This window comes from Ammospiza caudacuta, chromosome 21 (genome assembly GCF_027887145.1).
Source record: "Ammospiza caudacuta isolate bAmmCau1 chromosome 21, bAmmCau1.pri, whole genome shotgun sequence".
Classification (NCBI taxonomy): domain Eukaryota; kingdom Metazoa; phylum Chordata; class Aves; order Passeriformes; family Passerellidae; genus Ammospiza; species Ammospiza caudacuta.
Genome location: NC_080613.1, coordinates 8,119,740 through 8,139,539, shown reverse-complemented (window position 1 = coordinate 8,139,539; position 19,800 = coordinate 8,119,740). Strand labels below are relative to the sequence as shown.

At 43.8% G+C, this 19,800-nt stretch overlaps 1 protein-coding gene across 1 annotated transcript in view; it reads left to right on the top strand.

Annotated features, from left to right (window-relative positions):
- Window positions 1–19,800, top strand: part of PAPPA (pappalysin 1) — a 175,153-nt gene that overhangs the window by 15,184 nt on the left and 140,169 nt on the right. The window contains exon 2 of the mRNA XM_058818339.1: window positions 11,211–12,279. Coding sequence (XP_058674322.1) covers window positions 11,211–12,279 — 1,069 coding nt within the window. The remainder of the gene's footprint in view (window positions 1–11,210; window positions 12,280–19,800) is intronic.

Genomic DNA, 19,800 nt, shown 5'->3' with positions numbered 1-19,800 from the left:
CTTATCTATTTGTCCCATCTTTTTTTCTCTTGACTTGTGTAAGCTCGTATTCATGAGTATCGCAGGTATTTATTTTCCCCTGCTGAAAAACAGAGCCATTGCCTGAACAGTGTGACTCTGGCCACATTCCCTCCTATTCAGCACAATGCAATCTTGGCTCTTTACTAGTTAATATTTTCTGTCAACAACCTGCAAGGAAACAAAATCAGTGCTGATAAAATTTGCAGATGTTGCAGAGTGCAGGGAGTGGTAAACAATGACCAAAACAGGACTCTCAGTTGGGTGTTTTCAAAAGCTGAGAACATGAAAACTATGCATTAGAGTAAAGCCAAATGTGAAGTCATTCATATAGAGAGAGGGGCAGCAGGTCACACACAAAGGATGGATGGGAGGAAAGGATCTTTCACCTGGAAGCTGAATGTGGAGCAGCAACTGCCTGTTGGAATAGATAAAGCATGCAAATGTGAGCTGCCAATGCGGGGCTGTAGCCAAAGGTTTGGAGTCATTGTTGGCTGGGTAAACAAGGAGATATTGAGCAGGACTGGGGAGGTTGTGTTACCCCTGTAATGACACTGGAGTGGCTGTTGCCAAAGCACTTTGTCCCATTTTGGTGTCTACAGTTTTAGAAGGATGTTGTATGGGAGAGGATTTAGAGAGAAAACAATTAGCAATGACAATACTTATATGATTTCTAACAAGTCTCGAAGTGTTGGACTCAAGAAGATTAGGAGGTGACTTGATCACCATGATCTTTAAATGAGTGTTTTGGGAATGTTAAACTCATAATTGTGGGTTGGAAATGAATACTAGAGGACATAAGTAAATCCAGTGGATCCAGTGGAGACTAAGCAACTTTAGAACAGAATATTTTAGCAGTGTTTTAGCCTTGAAAGTAGTCAGTAATTGAAAAACCTTTCTGAGCAGAGTGGTGGAATATCTGTCACCATAGCTTTCAATAGAGAACTAATTGTTTTTCCAAACTGCAAGGTCTTTAAAGAGGAATTAATTCAGTGATCACTTATATTGTGTCTAAGAACTTCTAATGTCAGAGTATTCTGAGGGTTTTTTTGCTGTTACTAGAAAAATGGTTGAAGCCAACAGTAAAGTACAAGCAGCACTAAGATACTAATTTCAAATATTTTACTTTATCTCTTTAATTTCTATGGACTCTCCTTGACACTGGTAGGATATTTCTGATCACCACAATAATTCCAGCTGATTGTGGTGTTTCCTCACCATCACTGCAGTTGAATTGTAAGGCTCTGTTCCATATGGTATTTTTAATCCTATTTAGATATTGTCACCTTTTTCCAGAATGATGTGCTGAGCAATGACTTGACTTCTCCCCTATAAACAGTCCAGTGCACTGTCTGAAAATCACCTGAAAAACAAAACGGAAATATTTTCTCATTGAAGGCTTTAAGAGCTTTATTATTGACCTCAGTGATGCCAAGAGTTTACCTCCAGAGCAGACTTGGGGGAGCAAAAATTAAAGTTTCCCTCTGGAAGCAGGACCATTGACAATGCCAGGAATGTGAAGCCAACACAGCAAACCCTTAAAAACAAAGTGAATGCGAAAGCAGAGAATAACTTGGGGGTGACTTTAAGTTTTCATCCCCTTGCTGGGTGGTCTGCCTCACTCTCAGGGCAGAACCCCTGTCCAGGGGATGCAGGATACTGGAATGACCTATTCCTGTGGCTTTAGCTGAGTTGCAAACATTGACCAAAACCCTGTTGAAGCTAATTAGTGTTCAGAGACAGGATTTCATTTCATCTGAGCCATCCCCAGCTGGAGACTGTTCCTCAAAACTCAAATTCAAGCCAAGTGCTCCAAATGCCCCAGTCTGCTCCCTCCAAGCCATGTGCACATGTATATATAGGCCCCTGCACAGAGAAAATCGTGCCTGCACATGGTATTTTGTTAGTCTTCATTGCTCTGCTTCCAAATTTAACCAGAAGTAGAAGGGCTGAAATAACATAAGAAAGGTTGGACATATGATATTTCCTGCTGCTCAGCTAAATACAAGAATTGCCAAAAATCTTCCAAGGTAGCTTGTTTCTTTTACATTTTTCTCCCAGTTCTGCAGACTTGAGAAGGTCAATTACTTTCGAGAAGGATTTAGCTTTGGCAACACTTATGGAAAGCGAAGCAGAATTGTGACCTTTTGGAGGTTTGCCCATTGCTGTCCCATCTTGTCCTTTAAGAACTAAAGTTTGAATTTTCACAGCTACAGTCTTCGGTTTAATAGGTGTGAATTTGTTTCCGTGCACTTCTAAGACATCATGAGTATCTGTGTGAGAATTTGCTTTTAGATGTCTATTTATTTGTGCTCACAGATCAAGTGATCACTGGTATTTGTAGAGCAGAAATACAGGCTCAGGTATTTCCAGGATGAAAATCATACCAAAACAAATGAAATTGGATTCAAACCGAGCAGAATAATAAAGCTCTAAAATTCTATACTTAGGTTAGTATGTGGTGACTCCAGCCTATCTGGAATGCATACTATAATAGTTATATCATGTTAGAGAGGCAGGGTTTTTTTTTCAGTAGGATGTTTCCTAGAAAGCAGAAATATCTCTGTGGTTTGTGTATGGGTTTGGAACTTGTGTGCAAGTATGGAGCAGGGAATTTGAGGCATGAAATAGTCAGGATTAGTGAAGGCCCAGATCCCTTTCATAAGCAACAGCAGAGAACAGGCAGGATCAGCTCCCTTCTACCCACTGCTGTTGCAGCCTCCTCCTCTGTGGATTGTTTTGGAGTCAGTTCTTTGAAGGTTGATAAATGCCTCAGTTGTTTCTATTAGTACAGGAAAGATGCAGTCATATGGGAAAGCCAGATGCAATAAGATATTTGGGTCTGGATAAGATCTGAGATATTTTTTACAATAAGATATTTAATTTTCACAAGGTAAAGTCCTTGCAGGGTATAAATAAGCTCAAATGCACTGGAACTACTCAGTTTTGCACTCACAAAGTGTCTGCCCAAGAATGTTCTCAAAATCCAATTAAATAACTAGAACTGTTTCATGTGGAAATGCCCCTCAATTACAAAGACAAGTCTAAGCTATCATGATGTGATTTTTACAGTCTCCTCGCAGGGTGCCCTAGTTTTGCATTCATGGAATTTTTTGTTTTTGTTTTGTTTCTGTAATAATGTGGATGTTGGCCATCTGTCTGATCCTGGAAAGGTTGTAAGGTTGTCCCTGCTCCCCAGGTTCTCTTCCCACTGCCTCATTGATCATAATGTTTGATTTAGGTGCCACTAGATTTCCTCCTTTGTTCTCCAGCCCTAACCTCCCCCCTGCAAACACACACACACACACAAGCATTGTGCAATGGTGTAAAAGCTCTCCTGGCTGCAGCTGGGAGTAGTAACTGCTCAGCTGGTTCCAGCGCTGCCCTAAAGCTGCCGTAAAGGTCAGAGACAAGGGAATTCTAAAAGGCAAAACAAGCCATGTTGTTGTCCCCCGCTTTAATCCTGGCTGTGTGTTTTGATCAGCACCACAAGGCACCTCATGTGCAGGGCTCCAGCTCTCCCAGCCCCGTGTTTGTGGCCGTCCAGGGCAGCGTGTCGGGCGCATTTCCAGCCCCGCTCCGGGCTCGGGCGCTGCCACAGCTGATTGACTTGCACTGCTTGTCAGACACAAAGCACATTTTGAAAGGAAATGCCATATTGAACTCCCCGTGAGCTGATGGGTATTGTGCACGGTCATCTGATGGCACAGATGTGCCCCTAATAATCCTTCCAGGAGGATATTTCCTCCTGGGATGCTCTGGCCATCTGATCTGCTCTGAGGTATGCTGACCTATCTTGACCCAGTTTATGATCAATTCTCTCTGCTGTTTTCTAAAAGGAGCCCAGGAATATCTCTTTATCATTTAGATTGCCTGGAAGTTATGGTATTACGTGTCTGTTCTTTCCACAGAAGATACTCTGTGGTTGCTCTCAAGCATTAACTCTTACAAAGGGGAGGAAAGCCACTCAGTGTGAGCAAGAGTAAATTTCTGTGTAGAGCTTTGATAGCTAATAATTGTTTGGCAAACAGCACAGGGAGGAAGAGGAGATGTGGAAGCAGAGGTGACTTGTGTTCCACCAAACATTCCCGGGTTCCTTAATCTGTGTGAGTCCAGTGCCCCTTGTGCTGCTGTGCCTTTATCTTCGTGTCCTTTTTCTCAGGTTTGTGTGTGCTGTGCGTGTGTCTGTGAAAGATGAATGGTTTCCATGCATTCCTCCTGATGTGTATCCCTGTGTTTTGCAACACCTGCTTTTCAAGTGGGAATGGTGCTAATGCTGGGTTTCTCTGGAGGTGAATCAGCTGCCTCAGGTACAATGGGAGGGTTAATTTGTAATCTGGTTCTGCTGGGAAGTGAGCAGAGATAAGCTTGGGAGTTCAGAGGTGTGTGATGATCCCTTTCAGCCAAATCAACAAACTTACTGAGTGCTTTCCATTCTGATACTTGAAGGTTATCTGGGTTTTCATAAACACTAAACTCAACTTTTTAATAAGGCAACACTAGAGTGTCTAAAATCCTGCATTCTTGTCTGAATCAAGCTGGATGCAAAGCCTCCCATATTTGTGACATACAGCAATGATTTCCTGGTGGAACATCAGAGTTTGACTTCAAGCAGGATCCAAGGGAAGCCTGTCTCTACTACCTTCACTGTCCCTATGCCTGTGTGTGTGTTAAAATAATCTCTAATAACATGGACACATACTGGTTTTCCAAGCTTCATCCAAAAATATCCAGTTGTTTCTCAGAACAAGGCAGGGGAAATAAATAGTTTTGCACATATTACAATATCTTTACCCTTGTCTGGAATGTTCCTGTGATCCCAGACTTTGTAGGGAGGACTGAAGTTTGACCCTTGTGAAGGATGTGCATTTTTCTGTCCATCTAAAAGTCTGCCTAAAGCTGGTTATTAGATCATAAACAGTTTATTCACCAAGCACCAGTCTCCACTGGTCCTGCAGCTTTATTGTGAAATGCTTAAGGAGATCTAGATAAGGAGCAAACCTTCCCACTAACCCTTGTTTACGCTGAGGCTGTAGATGAAGGAGAAAAAGGAAAAGCCATACCCAGCCCTGGGCTGGCCCTGTTATAACACTGCAAGGACTCAGCTCCTCCTCTGCCCTGTGCTGTGTGTTTCCTTACACCTCAAAACCCTCACAATCTGTAATTTCTCACTAAGCCCAGCCTACCAGATGTATTTGCAGTAAGCTCTTCTATACTGTTAGCGGGTGTATTCCCACAATAGGCTCACTGGAGTGTCACTAATATGATTGTCCATGCCAGTGGCTGCTCTCTTGCAGCCCACATGATTTCGTTATCAACAGGGAAGGATTTATGTAATGTTCATAACTAACCAGCCACTATAAATTCATGTCTTGCTGCTGTAGTTGCTCTCACCTCCCTGTTTTCAGACTTCAAGGTATCTCATTGAGCAAATGAGTGACTGGGAATTTGAGAAACAGTACACAATGTACGCCTAATTTGACGCTAAATTACACTGATATAAAGATTTTGATTTTAAAGGGCCTGGGGCTAAATTCTCAATGTTAATTAGGCATGGCTGTATTAGACTCTCTATTTCTACACGATGAAGTTCTTGTCTTTCATAGCAGAACAAAAAGAACTCCGTCCTCTCTCAGGTCTGAATCCTCTGGCATAGCTTGTAAAGGATAAAGCCTGGTGTGAATTCAGCTAGATTGATAGCAGCACCAAACATCCCCTTTTTGCTCTTTAAGTAGTACATTGCCACCTGAGCAAGCCTTAGGTGGTTTTCTTGAACCGCTCCTTGTCTCAGGGGGTGGCCTCAGGAGGCCTCTTAGCTGTGTTGGAAATGGTATAGACAGAGATGTTGCCTTAAGTACTCTGAACTTTGAATTATTTAACTGTTATGGAAGGAAGTGGGGCTGGGGGAAGCACAGCAAAGGAAAGGAGTGATTATTTCTCCCCTTTGTAAAACTATATTGGGTTCAACGTCACACCATGAAATATCCAGTGCAGAACTCAAGAACTGCTCCAGTGGATCTTCACTGACTTATCCAATTGCATGGAACATGGGGATACTTAACCCAAATCTGTCGGTTTTAATTATTTTCCTCTGGACAGATAAAAGCTTTCTATAGGTTCCTGTAGAATATTTGCTCTTTCAAGCGTTCTTCTGCGCTTTGATACTGAACGATTAAAGCATGCTAAAGAAAAAAACAGCCCCAACCTTTAGCTCCCTGTTCTTGGGCCCCCTGACTGCAGCTTTGATTGTTGACCTAAATTCCCCTTTCATAACTGAGTCCTGTCACCTCTGGTTGGAGTCTCCCAGAAAAACAGGCACGGCCAACTTTCAGAAGTGCAGGGCACTGTTTTCTGTTCTGCCTTGCGCGGCTCTGACGGCTCCGCAGCACCTGATGTGTTCAAAGTCAAACTCAGCTCCCTCTTCCCCTTCCCCCACCTCACCCTCCTGGAAATGAAACCATAACAAGGTTTTTGGGTTTTTTTTACTTTCACTTTTGCCTTTCTCCCTCTCCCTCTCCCCCCACTTCCCATTGCTCAGCAAAGAGAGGAAACTTTTCCTGCGTGGAGAATGAAATTCTTCGTTCGTTCTATGGCTGGGTTGGTTGCTGCTAAGATTGCTGTTATCCAGACATAAGAAATGGCACTGAAGTGAGAGAAGGAGGCCCTGGAGGATGTTATTTATAACATGACAGTGGGTTACAGCAGGTTGGATGGGCTACTCCAGCCTCTCTTGTGTCAAACTCTGCCCACAGAGGGCTGCTCTGGCTCCAGCAGCCTCCAGCTGCGAGTTCCTGTTCCTCTGCTCCCATCCCAGTTACAGCTCACCCAGGGCTGTCTCCCACAAGTTCAGCAGCTGGTGTTCCATGCTGTGCTCCTGCTGGAACAGTGCCCAGAGACCACATAAAGATGTGGCTTTATTTAAATCTCCAGAAAAGTCCTGAAAACAAAGTGGGTCATAAATGCTGGTGTTGGTTAGGGGGTGCTGGAAGAGGTCAGATGGACAGTGATGGTGGAGCTATTGTGGGTCAGTAGCCAAAGAACTGAGATATTGCTTGTAAAAGGAAAGAAGGAGACTGTCTTTCTCATTTTCCATGTTTGGCTTTTGGCTTTGAGCTGCTGGAGTTGAATTATCCAGCTTTCCCCACTCTTTTGATGCCTAGGAATTTACTTTTCCTATAAGGGACAAACATCATAGGACTGGAAGAAGCCTTGTGGGCCATTGAAGTCTGTCTCTGGCCAAGCATAAAGGAATGTGGCATCTTCCTCTGTTTGTGCACTTCTCCAAAGTCCTCCAAGAAGTGACTCACTCCTTTGTGGGGAAGGGAGGCTTCCAGAGCCTCTTGCTGGAAAGCTGAACTACCACCTCTAATTTTTTTTTTCTTTTTAATTAAATACAAAATTCCATTTCAATCCCTTGGGCTTCAGGAACAAGAGCTTTAGAAGGAAAAAATCATTCAGACTAAGGAGTAGGAAGGGCTGTCAGTGTTCTCCTCAGCTGGAACTCCATCCCTTTCTAGCAACTCAGGGCAAGCAGAAGTGAAGAAAACTGTTTGCTGCCGTATGAAACTTGTACATACTTTTTTAATCTAATTTCTGTGGGGAAAACAAACATCAGTTTTATTTCACACCATTTCTTGGCTCAGAAACTTCAGGCACATTCGCCAAATTGTGGTTTTTCAGTCATTGGCTGTGTCTCATTTACCATGAGGCCTCTTTGGTTGGTAAAGAGATATTAAGTAGCTAAAAATGTCCTTCACTGCATTATTGTAAAGATTTCTCAGTGTAAATGAGAATTTAAACTCTGTACATTTCTATGTAAATGCTGATTGTGGTCACAGCTGACTTAAAATTTGGAGTGTCAACCATTATGTGGGGTGATTTTGCTCAAAACCAGCCTTGTTTGGGGTAAAAGAGGCCTCTTCTTGTTTAAAATGTTCTTAATTATGTCTGAGAAATAACTCATGGCTATGGAACCTTTTACTAAATTGAAATAAATTGTGAAAAGATCAAATTATTCAGTTTTCAGAAGTTCTGGCAATTATTTCACATGTCCCTCTTCCAATGGCTTTGCCCTTATTAGTTGTCATAGAAGAAGTAATAAATTCTTTTATTATGACATCCAGTGTCCCAGCTGAAATTAGTTTCATTGTACTGGGGACAAAACGGAAAAGTGACACTCCCTTAGCCAGAGGATCCTCAGTCCAAAGCCAAAAGTAAAGGGAAGGATTGGGAAAATAGGTGAAGCATTCAAGCAAAAGAGGGTCATGAGGAACTGGTACAACTTGCAAGGGAGTTGGGTTTCTTATCCCAGCACAAGGGGCTGTGGGTTTCTCATCCCTTTTTCTAAATTTTTTCATTTCTCTTAAGAATAAAACAAACTCTTGCTGCTGAAAGGCTTGTGCTCAATCCATCTTTTCATCAAGAGTTGGAGTCTGCAATAGTAAAAGTTTGAGAAAATAATACTGTACGTGGCATAAGGATTCAGCAATGACCTTTGCCCTAAAGTAGAAAATGCAAGGAACTGGAATAGTAGAGTGTTTTAGTTCATCAGCTTTCATACTGGTGTGTTCAGTGGTGTCCCTATTGTCACTGGATTTTTTCTTTTCCTGTCCTTCTTTGGCTCCCTGTAAATCTTGAATTGATGGCAGCTGTTTGAGCCCAACTCAAGACACGTTGCATCACATCAGGGTTTAAAGGCTCAAAGGCAAGGGAGGATTGCTACTATTCTGTAGTATTCCTCCAGCAGCTCCTCATGCTCAGCTGAGGTCAATCACCAGCATCAGGCAGCGCTTCAGAGAGAGGAAGATATACTTTAAATGCTGCCTGGGAAACTGGATTTCCATTCTGCAATAATTTCAGTTCTTTGGGGGAATATTTCTAGCCCTGGTCAGTGTAAAGAGCAAAAACTCTTGACCCTTAAAAACTGTATGGTGGGCTTTCCTGGAACTCGAGACCTGTTCCAGGACTTCCAGCTGTCCATCCAACCGTGGGGATCTTGGATGCCTGAAGAAACAGGTGGAGCAGCTTATGTGTGTGTGCAGCTGCTTTGTGATCCACACACCTGGAGGATTTGGTCACTGGAGGTGGCAAATGAGGCTGGAGATGGTGGGGATTGAGGCAGGGTTGAGTTGTCCTCCTGTGCCTCAGTCAAAACAGCCCAGGGAGTCCCTGGTGTTCCCCTGGCTGTGTTGAAGACATGCAGATTCTCAGAGGGATTTGTTGGGACAAGCCCATTTCTGCATCACTTTTTCTTCTCTCACCATGCTGGCATTTCCTGGCAGGCAAAACCTCTCTTACAAAATGCCTGATCAGCTCTAATGGTCTTATTACAATAAGCTGAGATTTTTATGACTTATTTGGGAGAGGGACTTGTCTTGCCAGCTGTATTCTTATTCATTGCAGTATTATCCACCCACTATCACTGGACAATACCTTCATTTGAGATTCATAAAAATACAGACTTTTATGGGCTCTCATCCAACTGAAAATGAATGCTATGTAAAAGCATTTATTTCCTAAAGAAAAACTTAAAAATGCTTCAAAAACAGATTCCAAAAGGTTATTGGTAGCTTTGGCTCTCGTATCACAAGTTCCTCGGGTAAATACCATCCCAGCAAATGCAATTTTTTTTTTTTAGCACATTTGTTTTTTCCTTGCCTGGTTCTCCTCCTCTCCTTTCTCATGATCAGAAGTAGCAGTATAAACCAGAAGCTGGTCTTGAAAAGGTTTTGAACTGAGTGCACCCTACAGATGAATAAACACATTACCTTCCGAACTCTGGGATCTCTCTTCCAAAGGAAACAGGAAAAGGGGGAGCTCAGAATCCCTAGCAAAATACCAGCGTGCAGAAAAAAGGCCCGTTTAAATGTTTTTAACTTTCCCATCAGAAGAGTTTTTTTACAGGGGGAGGAGGTGGAGAGGGGCAGGGTGTGAGGAGAAGGGGGGAAGGTGGGTGCTGGGAGAGGGGAGGAAAAATACAGTGAATGCTCCTGTAACCTTTGCTCTGTTGATACTAGACAAGACTGCACTGTTAATGAGTGATTGTTAACAGATGGCTCTTGAGCAACTTAGTCAGAAGCAGAAGATGTTATTTGGTTGTAGTGAGGGGAGGGTGAGGGTGCAGGGGTGAGGTAAGGGGATATTTAGTCTTTTCACGAGGACTGAACTGTCAGAGATTTATGATTTTCCTTTAGGCTTTTGGAAGTGGAGGCTCTGGGGAAGGATTGTTTTCTATGTGCTGATAGTAGAAAGGCCATTTGGTGCTGAAAGCTCCAATGATTTTGTTTTTGGTGAGGGGTGTCCCTGCAGCCCTTGGCCTTTGAGGACTGAAGGATGGAAATGTCTGTCTTTAACTGGCTGAGCCTTGTGTCCCAAACTGGGGAGGAATGGGCTCTGTCCACTGCTTGGAGCTGTCTGAGGCCTGGGTGAGAGAGCTCCAAATATGGATCTACTCTTTGGGAGAGAAGTCTTTCCACGGTGCATTGAGGTGTTAGGAAGTGTTCCTGTGAGGGGGCAGGAACCTTTCTGAATGTCCATCTTTCTGGGGATGTCCATCTGTGTGGATTTCTTGTCCTTTTCCCAGCGTGGTATATACCAGTGTATGCCATGTGCCCACTGGCTTTTGTTGGGTATGACTTTGAAGGCAGCCTGAACACATCCCATTCACTCTCTGCAGGATTTGCATGGTTGAACTTAACAAGGTGACTGCAGCTGCTCAGTGCTTCTCAAAGTGTACAGAATTTAGATTTTGTATTTATTTTCCTTCTGGACCTTATTAGACACACGGTTCAGGGGTATGAGGGATGAGTGACATCAGCAGGGATTGGTTCTCAAGACTGTTTTTGTTTTCAACCACTGATGAATGGCTTGAGGGAAGGGAAGGGAAGAACCAAATGCACAGTCCAACATTTTGCTGATAGGTATTTGCAGGAAAGTTTTGGACTTTGGTCAGGAAAAGGGAATCCCATTTGTACACGCCACTGGCAAATCTTTACCTTTAATAGGATTTCTTGACATGACCTCCCACAATGGTGCACTAGATGATTTAAAGTCTTCCTTGTGCACTAACTATCTAACAGATGTAGGTGAGTGTGTGTATATACATTTAGAGAGATATATTTACACAATTTAAAGACTAACGCCTTCATTCTGTCATCCTTATTTATTCCTATTTCTCTTTTGGGGGCACATAGGACTGTATGACAAATGTTCTTACACCTCCCGTGACCGAGGCTGGGTCCTGGGGATTAACACCGTCAGTGACCAGGGGAACAGAGACCCCCGCTATTTCTTCTCGCTGAAGACGGACCGTGCTCGCAAAGTCACCACCATTGCAGCACACCGCAGCTACCTCCCCAACCAGTGGGTGCACCTGGCTGCCACCTACGACGGGCGCCTGATGAAACTCTACGTCAACGGTGCCCAGGTGGCCACGAGCGGAGAGCAAGTGGGCAGCATCTTCAGCCTGCTGACCTTGAAATGCAAGGTGCTCATGCTGGGAGGAAACGCCCTGAACCAGAACTATCGGGGTTACGTGGAGCACTTCAGCCTCTGGAGGACAGCCCGGTCTCAAAAGGAGATCTTGTTGGACATGGAGCAGGCGGTCCACAGGCAAGACATGCCCCTACCTCAGCTCGTTCTTCAAGACAGTTTACTGAATGTGAAAAGCTCCTGGTCTCCCATGAAGGACGGCAGCAGCCCTCAGACCAAGTTCAGCTACCACCACGGCTATTTGCTGGACACCAGCCTGGAGCCTCCTCTCTGCGGGCAGACGGTGTGCGACAACACGGACGTCATCGCCAGCTACAACAAACTGCCCAGGTTCCGCCGCAACAAAACCGTGCGCTACCGCGTGGTGAACCTGTACGACGACCAACACCAGAACCCCACGGTCAGCCAGCAGCAGATCGAGTTCCAGCACCAGCACCTGAACGAGGCTTTCAGCCGTTACAACATCACCTGGGAGCTGGAGGTGCTGGAGGTGAAGAACTCTTCCCTTCGCCACCGGCTCATCCTGGCCAACTGCGACATCAGCAAGATTGGGGACGAGAACTGTGACCCCGAGTGCAACCACACCCTGACGGGCTACGACGGCGGTGACTGCCGGCACGTGCGCCACGCGCTCTTCAACAAGAAGAAGCAGAACGGGGTGTGTGACATGGATTGTAATTACGAGAGGTACAACTTCGATGGGGGGGAGTGCTGCAACCCAGAGATAACAGAAGTCACCAAGACCTGCTTTGACCCATATTCTCCTTACAGGTAGGCAATTTCTTTTTATGGTCGTATTGATGAATATCTGTCTGGGTATTGATCGTCCTGCTGGCTGTTGAAGGCTTTCATTGTTGCTATTATGGGTTTTGGAGTTTAATGAATTTATTTTTTTTTCCTCAGTATTTGGCTCACATTGCAGTTCTCCAAATGCAATCTCAGTAATGGTCTCAGCAGTGTGTTACCCCTGAATTGGTATTCTCCAGCCTGGCTAAGGAAAATCTGTGCTAAAGACTGAAGCAGCCAATTTTGAGAGACGCATTAGTTGTTGGCTATGAGCAGCATATTGTAACAGTGCACAGTTTATTTTAACTCCAGACTCTGAGGAGTGGGGATTAGATGTCACAGAAAGCTCATGTGTATTTGGAGAGGGAAAAGGCCCTCAGGCATCAAACAGAACATGAATACTCTTAGGTAGACTTTAATTCTGTAGCACTTCTGTGAAGGTAGGTAGGTAACTCCATACTCTTAGTGCTGTGTATGGCTCTCTGTGGGCACTGCTGTGGAGGCACAGCTGAGTCTGGGGGCTGTGAGGAGGGAGGTGGGTACCAGGTTCCTGTTGCACACTCTGTGTGGGTAATGAAACTCTTCTCTGCCCCTTTCTAAATATAAATAAGAACAGGGGTAATGCCACTTCATTGCAGAGCAGCTTTCTGTGGGTGGATGTGAGCTCATAAAATCCTCAGCTCCTCAGCTCAGGCTTCCTTGGGCTGCAGTTTGAGGAGTGGCACAGTCAAATAACTTGCATCAGGTGTGTACCACATACCTACAATTACTCCAAATTCAGACAAGTTAGTATGTTTAAGTAATATTGTGTTTCTTGTGAATGAGTTAGAAGTATAAGCACAGAAAAGATGAAGATTAAAGCTGACATTCTGTTGTCTGCATTCCATGTTACAGCTTTTTTAGGGCAATTCATGGAGCCATAGAGGGTAAACTTCTAAATGGTCAAAATACCCAACACTAAAGTACAGGTAAAGAAGGAAAGTACAAACTCTTCAGGAGTGTTTTCCATTGCAGCAATTCAGGCTATATTTATAGCTTGCTTAATAGAGAGAAATTTTTAAACAACATTATCAGCTCTACTGGAGCTTTAAATACACATAATTAAGTTGGAAAGAAAAGCCAATTTTTTTTTTTTTTACTCCAGCAAGGTTGTTTTTTAAAACCTCCTTCTAGCTCAGTTTGACTTCAGTCACTTACCAGTGAACAAAGCTCAAATGAGGAAATTCTTTAAATATTAATGCTTGAAAACATTGAAAGGAAAAATACCAATTTTTAATACTGTTCAAATGGAGAGGAACTCAACTAAGCAAATATCATCAAAGGCATAATGCAAATTGGATTGCTTTAACACTGTGGTTCTGAGAATTCAAGGTGTTAGCTGTAGCAACTAATACAATTTTTAGGAAAAAAAATACATTATTTTTAATCTGACAGTACCCTTTTATCACTTGTTCTGTGACCAGCATATTACAATTTGGAGACAACCAGACAACCACGTGGCTGAGCTTGTATGGAGGACGTAGATCTCATGGCCTTGATCTCACAGATCGTCTATAAGTTCATTTTGACTTGAGAAAAACCTCCTCCTGATCTCAAAGAGTAGGGGAGGCCTGAAGATCCCCTTCCACAGCCTAGAGCCTCAGAAAATCCAGAGATGCTCCAAAGATTTTTTTTTTTTTTTTTTTTTTGTGACAGACAGATTTAATTTGTCTATCTTTGCACAGGCATTGTATTGCAGCGTTGATCATTGGCAATGAAACCACAGAGGGCAGTAGGAGAAATTCCATGTCTCTGGAGCCTTTATTTGGTGGCTGATGTGCTTTGGCAGAGCCCAAATTCACTGCTGTGGCAAGAGTTTGTACTCAGTAAGGCAAAATAGAGCAGTTAGGCCTGTGGATTTATCACTGAAGTTTGTAAGCCTGACTCACACTGTTTTGGGAATTTAGGTTAACAAATACAGGTTTAGGGCAGTGATTTTGGCAGCAAAGCCTTTACTGAGTACAAGGGTGAAGATTCAAACCCTGTGTTTGGCTTTGGTATTGCTGTCAGCCTCATCCCCTGAGAGACAGATTTCCATGTCAATTAGTGACAAAGTAAAAATCTGGTTGGCACCATCTGGGCCCGTTTTGCATCCCCAACCCCTCTTGTCATCGCTTTCATTGGCCAAGAGTCCTCAGTCCCCTCTGGTGCAGACCTTGCACCGCAGCAGTGAAGATGTTGCAGCCATGGAGAGCTCACATCTCAGTTCAGGTATTTCTTCCACCAAAGTTCAGTCCAATAATAGAAGAAGAAAGGACAAAGATCCTTCAATCTGGTGAGGAAACAGAGGGAAGAAAGATGAAATGGTAACAATAAAAATTTTCTGAACTTTATTTCTAAAGACTTTTCAGAGTCTTCCTTGGTACTGGGCTTTGTTCCTTCACACCCTCAGTGTCAGCAGTTGCAGCCAGCTGTTCGCCAAGCAGAGCTTATTCATGAAATACTTCTGTCCTCTGGAACCAACCAAAAAGTGCTAATGCTTGATTAATGCTGTAATAAACAGGAACCCTCCTCAGTGCCTCTTTATCCCCAATCCCCAAAAGATGATTTATCTGTTCCCAGCCACTTTCCTTCTTCTGATCATGAGTCCCAGTCCATGAAGCTCCATCCTGGGACAGAGTTGCTCTGAGCCTTGATACAAAAACCACTGTGGGTGCTTTGTGACTAAGTGATACGACTGGAACAATTCCAAGACACCTCTGATCTGTGTTACGATTTTCTTGTGATCCTTTTGGGCACCTGGGACAAAGGGCTCAGGTACTTTGATGGTGTCACTCAGTCACTGTGGTGGTGAAACTGTGGTGACTTCAGAGCTGATCCCAGCAGCACAGCTGGTTGGTTTCTTTTCTGCTTCCTGCCTGTCTTTGTGGCACCTCTCCAAAAAATATTTAACTCCAAAAAGCTGATGTTCCATACCACAGTGAGGTGGCAGAGATTTAAGTTTGTCAGCGGGACAGCACTAAGAATGGGAATTCTGCTCTCAGAGCTGCTCAGCAGAAAAGCTGTAAACATTGTGGTACCAACTAGATCATCTCTTTTTTAATAGCCTGCAGGGAAAAAACAAAGGACTGGTTATCATTAGCCACACAGCAGGCTTTATCCAAGAATATCTGCCTCACTTCTTTTCATTAATTTCATGAGAGTGGGACAAAATGTATTTTGTCCCAGCAGAAGGTTTACAAATATTGTTCTGCTTTTCTGCAATTCCGGGAAATTAGAACATGCTAAGATCATACAGTTTGGCCCAATACAAAAGGGAAGGAGCAAGAACAAGCACCCTTGCCAGAAAGACTCATTCTTTGTGTTATTTGGTATATTGCTGGTTACAAAATAGGGAAGACTTTGAGCCTATGACACCTACCATGGCTGCTTTTCAAAGAACTTGAAAGAAGCAGCAAGGGATCATAGGAAACCATGCTCGGTAAATGCCATTTGATGTGGTGAGTTCTTGCACCATCCTATGGTTAACTGAGACGTTCCTTTTATGTAATATTGGGCTTGCACATCAGGCTTCGCCACAGGATTCCATGGACAGATAAGGAAGCATTCCCCTTGGTGCCTTCTTAGGAAAACGTTGATGAAATTCCTGAAGCAGTAAAAGTACTGGAGTCTCTTCAAGCTCCCTCGATCCATATGGCCTACCAAATACTTGCTGGAAATCACCCCAGAATAAATGTCCTGGGAACAGGCTTTCTCAACATCCACATGTGTGCCCCAAAGGCTCAGAGCCTTTCAATTCTGCCTAAAAGAGGGGCAGGACGAGCTGTACAAGCTCTGGTCCTTTTGCAGCAAACTCAGGTTGGCACCAAACCAAGGAATCACAGAACCACAGAATGATTTGGGTTGGAAGGAACCTTAAAGATCATCCAGTTCCAGCCCTCCCTGAGAGTTGGAGCCTCTGTGTCCTTTTCCAGCACTTGTATTGGACAGTTCAGCTCTGTTCACATCGTGTCACACCACGTCCCAGGCATACATAAATTAGATTTGAAATACATGCCTGACCCATTTGTAGGAATTTCCACAGTGGTTTTGAGCAGCAGTGGGTGTGACAGAGCTGTGTGTGGGCACACTGGGCTAGGGCATCAGGAGGAGGAGGTGGTGGCTAATCCATAGCCCAGGGCAGTCTCAGACAGGTGACTGAGCTGCACTTCAGGGCTCTTCCATGGAGTACCAGCTCAACCTCTTTTCCTTCTCTTCTGCTGGAAATATCTTCATGAGATGTACTTGAAAAATATGGTCAGCTTGCTCTGGAGGAGGGAGGCACACTGAATGCCCTTTTCCAGGAGCTGAAGTTGTAAGAAACACTCCTTGATTCCCAATAAAGCACTAATTTCCACTTAATCCTAAACACTAAAAAGAACAGAAGAAATTCTTCAAAGCTTTTCAGTTCCGGGAGCTTGAGAACTTAATCCCCTGCCTCGATGAGACCATTGTGCAGCTCTTGACATCAAGGATGCCTGCATTCACATAGGTATCAGACAGACATATAGCAAATACCTGAGTTTTTGTCTAGGGATTCAGTGTTAAATGCCCGGTTCTTTAATTAGCAGCTCCAGGGCTGTTTAGGAGGCAAAGAGTAATTCTGTCAAGGAGAGAACTGCTGTATCTTGGTAGTTGTCACCCAAAAGCCAAGTCCCAACAGGAAATCCTCTGTTCCCTCTGTTTATTCTGTCCTCTGTTCCAGATGTCAGGGATGTTAATCAGCTGGGAGGAGTTGCATCTGTTCCCATGCTAGCAACTGACATTTATAAGTCTAGTATTGAATTCTGATACAGGCAGGACTGCAGTGCTGAAGAAACTATTTCTATACGATTCCACACCCTAGGAACAGTAGGAGTTTGCTCAGTTTAGCTTGACCCACAGTCAACTTTTCCAACAGCTTTTTTTCAAGAAACATTTTTTCGCCAAGACTCATAGAACTCATGGTTTCTTTCATGGATGTTATCCATTAAGGAAAAAGATCACTGTCTGGTCAAACTGCAGGATGCTTGGGATGAAGGGGGCCTATAAAATCTATGGAGTAAACTACCAGAGATCATTAAGACTCCTTGTGGGAGACAACAGATTAAAGTATTATTATACCCCCAGTGCTGACGCAGACCCATTTGTCTCTGAACCCCCACGTGGAAGATTTGCAAGTGCACAGTCTGCAGATTTGACAGGGTTTGAATTTGCCCCTTGCTGCTGGGCAGCACCACATCCTCTAGGATCAGCTGCCCCATGGATGCTTTCCAGCAACACCTTACCAGCCTCTGGTTGAGCAAATGAGGTGGAGCTCATCCACAATGTGCAATGTGGCCATGGGTATGAGCCGGTTTATTCTCTTTGCTGGTCAATTCAAATTGTAGCATCTCTCACACAAACCCACAGTCTGATCATGTCCAACAGGCCTCTTTCAGTGCTGTGGGGCCTTGTATTCCTCCTCCTGGTTTTCTCCCATAGCCATTGGTGTACAACCTCTATTCAGCTCTGGTTGTGGGGTGACCTTTGGGTTTTTAATTAACATAGCTGAACCTCCTGTGTAAATTCAGGAGGATGTAGCCTTCACACTGAAAAAGATGCACGGTATAGTTCTGTGGCAAGCTTAACCAGGTGCAAGGCTTACATTTGCAATTCCGATTCTATCCCTCAGACTTCTTTTCTGATAAGGATTTAAGCACAATTGTTGCAAGCAATAGCTGTCCCTTGGGGAAATGCAGGGCAGCCATCTCCACTGTGCTCCATTTACAGCACCCACAAACTGGGTGCATTTGACTTTGCTTCTCTCATGGATTGCTAGACCTGGGCAAAGAGTATTTCAGTTGGGCTTTTTTTGCACAGGGCTGGGGAAACTGAGTGGATGTTTTGGTTTATCTTCTCTTAATTGAGGTGAATTAATTGTCCCTCAAACACCCCAAGATCAGGACAGTGTGGAGCTGTCCCATCACTTTTGTACCTGCCCACCATGAGGCACGCTTGTGCAGAGTGATGGGGCAAATTTCACACTATATGTGATGCCTTCTCCATTAGATGTAGGTCAAGACACCCACTGGAATCATCATATACTCCTAAAACTTTGTTTGTGGGTGATTTGAGAAGGATGGAGGGGCTTCAGAGAGATGCTGACCATAATTTCTCTAAGGGCATGCGGTGACACAGAGCCTCAAACAGACCTGTCAGGGCTACAGAGATATACAGGAACCCCTTCAATATTTTCAAGGTGTTTGTGAAACCTGTACTGTAAAAAAAATGTGATGCTGATAGCCACTGTCACATTTCCTCCCTTAGAGGCAGATTCATTAAATAGGATGGACACATGCCCACCCCATAGCACAGCAGAGGGTTTAGACCAGGCATACAAGCCACTGCTGCCAGAAGCAATTTTGAGATTGCTCCATTGTAGCTGGAGCAGAGCTCCAGCACCCACATACTGTGGAGGAAGATTAGGAGCATGTGCTCTGCTGGGGTCAATGAAATCCAGTCCTTCTGTTTGGTTCAGAGTAGATTTGCAATTTTGAAGTTTCTCAGGGTAACTCAAGTGAGACTACCTAGTTTGCATGTAATTTCAGCACTCCAAATTACCATAAATTTGCAAGAAGTTGTTTTTGGGTTCATTAATAATGGATGGGTGGCTACACCATCAGAGTGCTTGCTCTCAGATTCCAAAAGGATCAGGGTGAGCTGCACTGAGGAAACTTCTTGGAGTACTTAAATGCTTGGGGTATGAAACTCTAATAAACCTCCAAAAAGCCAGGAAATTTGGAGTGAAGGCTGAAACTCCATACCTAGTGCACCCTACTGGATCTTTGTATTTCAGAACATGTTACGTTTGTTCACTGAAATATCTCCAATATGGAACTCTTTAGGGTGGAGTTTCACCTTTAACTCTAAATTTCCTGGCATGTGTGGGTTTGAAGCACATGCTTAACTTCTCCCCAGTGCTGTTTTTCATTTTTAATTTCCTTTCTCTTTTAAAGGAGGGACCCTGCTAAAAGGACCCCTACTAAAAAGGGACCCCACTGAAACTGAAATTAGAGGGTTTGGCCTAATTTGATCTTTCTGAAATTCTTCAGAAGCACCAGCTTTTTTTTCTACCATTGTTTTAAAGACTCTTGTGGCCAATCCACCCCAGTGAAAAAGATCAATAAAATCCACACCTTGCAGACCAATTATTTTAGAAGGTACCCAGATGTTTGAGTAGTATATAAGAAACCTTGGAAATATAGAACATATCCTGTAAATTGCAGTTAAAGATCTGGCCATGGCCATTGACAGTGGTGAGCTGCTTGTTGTGAAATGCACTATTTCCATTAATTCAGTCATTGCAGAAGCAGCCCATGTTTGCTGTTGACACTCGTTGGTTACATCAGTGATGGTAAAAGAGTGGAAACAGCAGTGGTTTGGAATGGGAGAAGTGGGCAATTACCTGCAATGCTTTTAAAAATAATTTTGGCCCTAGATGTTGAAAAGATGTGTCATCACTGATTT